The following is a 4,682-nucleotide window of genomic DNA, read 5'->3' on the forward strand; positions in this document are numbered from 1 at the left end:
GCATAAATATGTGGTTGAAAATAAAGTTAGGTACTGTAAAGCAATTTCTCGAATTTTAGGGAAAGCAATAGCTTTTTGGCTCCAAAAATCTTTAAGCTGCTTTATACAGACACACTACAACACAGTTTCATCAGAATAAAAAAAAAATCTTTAATTCCTGTCTCGAATGTATCCTTACAGTTACTATCATGTTGCATTTCAAATAACTCTTCTTGTATTTCATCCGGCACCTCAGAAATGTTGACTATGAAAGGATTGAAATCAGTTTCTGAACACCTTTGTCCTTGCAGTCAGGAAAATAGTGATTGAATTCATTTTTCAAGCTTTGCAAATGGAATGTAATGTTCTTTTGTATTTGTCCTTTAATCTCAGCACACTGTCAATCAATAATTGGGTTCAATGTATCAAACGCAGAAAAATTCTCTCTTTTGACTTTGCTGATCCATAGGTCGATTTTAGCGATAAACGCACTGATTTTATCTCAAATGCAAATCTATTGCTAGTGCCTTCCAATTTCATATTTTCTGACCGCGCACCATACCCCAGCCCAGTCCGCTATCTTCTCTAACCTTGACGTACTGCGCATTGTCATCAACTCGTCGTCATTTATTTAATAATGTTGGGATAACTTCGCGGACCACTTCGGGTGCTTTCAGGGACCACCAGTGGTCCACGGACCACAGGTTAAGAACCATGGATCTAAAATAATCTGGATTAAAAATATATATTTTTTTATTTTATGCTTTTTTAAAAAATAATTAATTATATTCCCCTATAACTATATATATATATATTTTATGAAGTAAAATATTATAAACTTAAAAAGAAAATATTTGCTTAAAATAGGTATTTGTGTCTTAAGTATCATTAAGCCCTATTTTCTTTAGCATTTACTAGATGAGAACTTATCCACGTTCTGTTTCATAAATTATTTTATAATCATCACGATATTTTATTAAAATTCTAAATTAAGAAATTCTAGACCAAGAGTTTTGAACTAGGACAACAAATGAAAATAATAAACTAGTTTGGCAGGATCCAGTATATTTTCAATATATCATATGTGACAGATTCATGCCATAAAGATTATATCGAATCTTAATAATATCTTAATGATTAATTTATATGCATGATTAACTTCAAAGGTTTGGAAGTTTGTAAATAGTACAAACGAATTTTTAAAACAATATGATTTATTCGGATGAAAAGAAATAATAAACTTAGCAATCATTAAAAACGTAGATAAATTTATATTATTCAAGATACATACCTGACATTGGGCTTCTACATCAGCATACATTCCAGGAATATATGCTTGATCTTTACATTTAAAACTTGTGCGAGGGACTTCATTATAATTTGGATAGTCCACACCGGCGGTTCCTCTCACCCCACTTCCATCCCCCCATCGATCATCAGTATATGCTTTACTACTTCTTCCAACACGTCTTCCTCTCTTTTCAATATTGAGTATAAGTTCACCTCTATCTCCACGTTCATCTTGCAATTGTTCAACCTAAAATTCCATGTTAATAAATTAAAAGTTAATTAAATACCTTAGATTTACAGATTAAGAATCATCATAAAGTGTATATTGTTATTAAGTCAAAAATTCAGAACTGTTATTAATGTACTTACTTTTTCTGCTGGCAAGCAGGTAGATATTGCTATAAGGAAAAAATTATAATACAAATTATTATATACTGACTAATATTGTTAGCAAATTATATTTTACTTATTTTTTTATTATAAATAACGAATCTAATTATTTAAATTTCGATGTTTTTAAATTAAAAAGAGGTTTTTAAAATATTATAATTAATTATTAAAAATAATAAATATTTTACCTGCTAACAGTAAGGTAAACAATACAAAATTTCGATGTTTATTCATCTCCAACGTTATGCTGAAAAATAATTTTAGAATTTTTCAATCATGAAAGATTTCAACTCATTTGACAGATGAGAAAATGTCCATTAATACTTGTAGTAAGTAATAAACGCTATAATTATAACTTTAAATTCACAGATATCAGTTCATCAACTATAGACTAGTGACCGATAAGATTCTCTAATGATATGGAAGATTGTAAAACTCACGTGATTCGAAAAGGATAAGAAAGAGAAAGTATATACATTTTAAGGAAAAACTCTTACTGACCTGCTGTCCTTGAATGCAGCACGTTGGATACGTTACTGAACAAGAGTGTCTCGTACCTTATTTATATACAGCCAGGTAAGACGATGAGACGGGAGTGGAGGCGTCACACTCGTGACCTCACAAACTCTTTATAAAGTGTCTTCATTGTGATAACATCAGATATTCTTTAATAAAAGATGTTTTTCTGCATTCTCGATAACTGTAGAGAAGATAGTGAAAAAAGGATCGTGAGAATTTTTGTTATTTTACCTGTTTAACTTTATGCTCTATAAAAGAATTCGTTCAATTTAGTGTTTATTATTCATTTTATACAGTTTTTAATATTCGTTTGGAATTTACTCAAGTTTCCTGAGAATGATCTAAGACTCGATATTTATATCAGAAAAAATCCGAAACTTATCTTTTTAAAAAAGTTATGTTTATAATAAATAAATTATCTTAAAACGGTTTATTGATTAATTTTAATATTTTAAATTAAACATTACTTTGTAACAACTTAAAAATTTCCTGAAAATAAATGTTTTATAAATAAATATTTATTAACGTAGTAAAATTGTCAGCTCATTATTATGTGTTTAATGTAAAAACAAGTAAAATCATTATGTTAATGAAACAATTCTTAACATTTTTTACATTTATATGTTATTAGTAATATTTAATCAAGGCTTATAATGAGAAATTCCATAGTTTGACATATAAATAAGTTTTGTGGAATCAAAGGTGAAAGAGAGAATGTTGCTTAAGAAAATCGGGAAAGTACCGTATCCACCCTCATCACCATCCAATTGTGACCTTTTGGAGGGATACAGCCTTATTCTATTAAATTCCGGATCCGAGGTAGGAAAATCCATTATGACGTCCAAGCCTCGTGACTAAAAGAATGAATGTCATCACAGTTTGTCCTACTCTGGTGGCTAAAAATCTTTAATGAATCTGAATGATTACGTAAACAGTAATAGAGGAAGACAAATTACTTCATAGTATTTTCATCAAGTTATTAAATTTATATTAGTAAATACCATCTGGACAGACTAACCTGTCTAAAGCAATCGATATTTTCTACCATTAACATAAAAGAAGTAAAATTAGAAAGACCTAAAAACACAACAAATTATTCTTATACAATCACGAAGAAATGCAAAAAAATTTTTACTGTTTATATAAAGAAAGATAAAAGTTTCTCATAATATTTAATAATAAGTTTTACCTTCAAGTTGACATGATATAGTCTATGAATACAATTACCTCTCGACATAAACACATTTTTTCTAGCAAAACATTTTTCTGTAATGTTTATTCTGATGACATCATTTCCAAATTGAATCGACATCAATTACGCCTTAACCCGAAATGCCCTTTTTACAGAATTGGACATCTGCCATGTAAGATAAGTTCTAATGTAAACTATAAAAACTCCTTCAATGGAAATTTTAAATCTTATCTATAAATTCATTTTCATTCAATTTCGTCGTAATATTTAATTAATGAATAATTAAAAGCCAGAAAAAGATTCAGGAATGTATATNTAAGAATAACAAATTTCGAAAAATACAATTTAAAATTAATATTTTAGTTATTAAAAAATCGTTTCGAAATAAGTTTTTAACTTATAGAAAATGTCTAGAAGAGTCATTATAATAACATATAATAGGTTTGAGTTTATTGAATTTAATGTTAAAATAAATTTAACTACGTTATCATCTATTAAATAGTTGTTGGAAGAGAGCTTGCTGGAATATACTTTCTCTTTCTGTTAAGCTTGACAGGTTTGGCAAGAACAATGGTCACGAACGAAAAGAGGAAAAACCCACACTCTCAAGGTTGGTTTGGCAGAAAAATAAAGACTTGTCATATACAAAATAAGATGGAAATGATTAAACTTACTAGAATATTATATAAGTTTATTCGTATTAAGTTTATTTCGTGTTAAATGTTTCCTGATTTTATATAATTATTTACTCGATCTATTTAAGCATATTTAAAATAAACTATCAAAATTTTTAAAATTTAATAAGACATTTATATATATACTGTAGAGAATCTGGCATTTTAATTAATTGTCACGTCCCCAATTTCTCATGCGTATATTTGCAGTATACGCTTAAAGCTAATTGAATGTTTATAAGTTCCTTAAGAGAATAACTTTAAAAGGCAAACAACCTTGAATATGAAAAGCGTCTATTTGACTATTGAGATAAAAAACCGACCTTGAAGAATGAACCTTTAACATCACGCTTGACCGCTTCGAACATTGATTGCCGGAGCTAAATGATATCTTGCCTAAGGTCAAGGACGTGTCTATGGGCCCCACTCGAGTTCTACCAATAGGAAATTCGTGATAGACTAACGATGTTCACGGAAAAGTCTTTCCTTCCTAAATGGTGTCTCGAATGGATGTCATTAGATTGTATTCAAGGCTGAGATTTCGTGTAGTCATTCTACGTATTACTTAATTCTTACAAAATACCGAAATTTATTGTTTATGACATCCATGATAAATTAAATCTTAGTAAATAATTTTA

The 4,682-nt window shown here is 28.9% G+C and overlaps 1 protein-coding gene across 9 annotated transcripts in view; it reads right to left on the reverse strand.

Annotated features, from left to right (window-relative positions):
• The window catches only part of LOC111642548 (S-antigen protein-like), an 18,076-nt gene extending 15,789 nt beyond the window's left edge, over positions 1–2,287 (reverse strand). For 2 of the 9 annotated variants that reach the window (XM_023388900.1, XM_023388898.1), the window contains exons 1-4: positions 2,161–2,283; positions 1,848–1,906; positions 1,639–1,667; positions 1,271–1,516 (exon numbers count right to left, since the gene is read on the reverse strand). In XM_023388900.1, coding sequence (XP_023244668.1) covers positions 1,271–1,516; positions 1,639–1,667; positions 1,848–1,893 — 321 coding nt within the window. In that variant the 5' untranslated portion in view covers positions 1,894–1,906; positions 2,161–2,283. Of the gene's footprint in view, positions 1–1,270; positions 1,517–1,638; positions 1,668–1,847; positions 1,907–2,160 lie in introns of all 9 variants that reach the window. The other 7 variants (XM_023388904.1, XM_023388902.1, XM_023388903.1 and 4 more) reach the window with 6 other exon arrangements.
• Between the last annotated feature and the right edge of the window lie 2,395 nt (positions 2,288–4,682).

The sequence above is a fragment of the Centruroides sculpturatus genome, unplaced genomic scaffold (assembly GCF_000671375.1).
Source record: "Centruroides sculpturatus isolate CEXI.00-Female unplaced genomic scaffold, Cexi_2.0 scaffold1634, whole genome shotgun sequence".
Taxonomy (NCBI): domain Eukaryota; kingdom Metazoa; phylum Arthropoda; class Arachnida; order Scorpiones; family Buthidae; genus Centruroides; species Centruroides sculpturatus.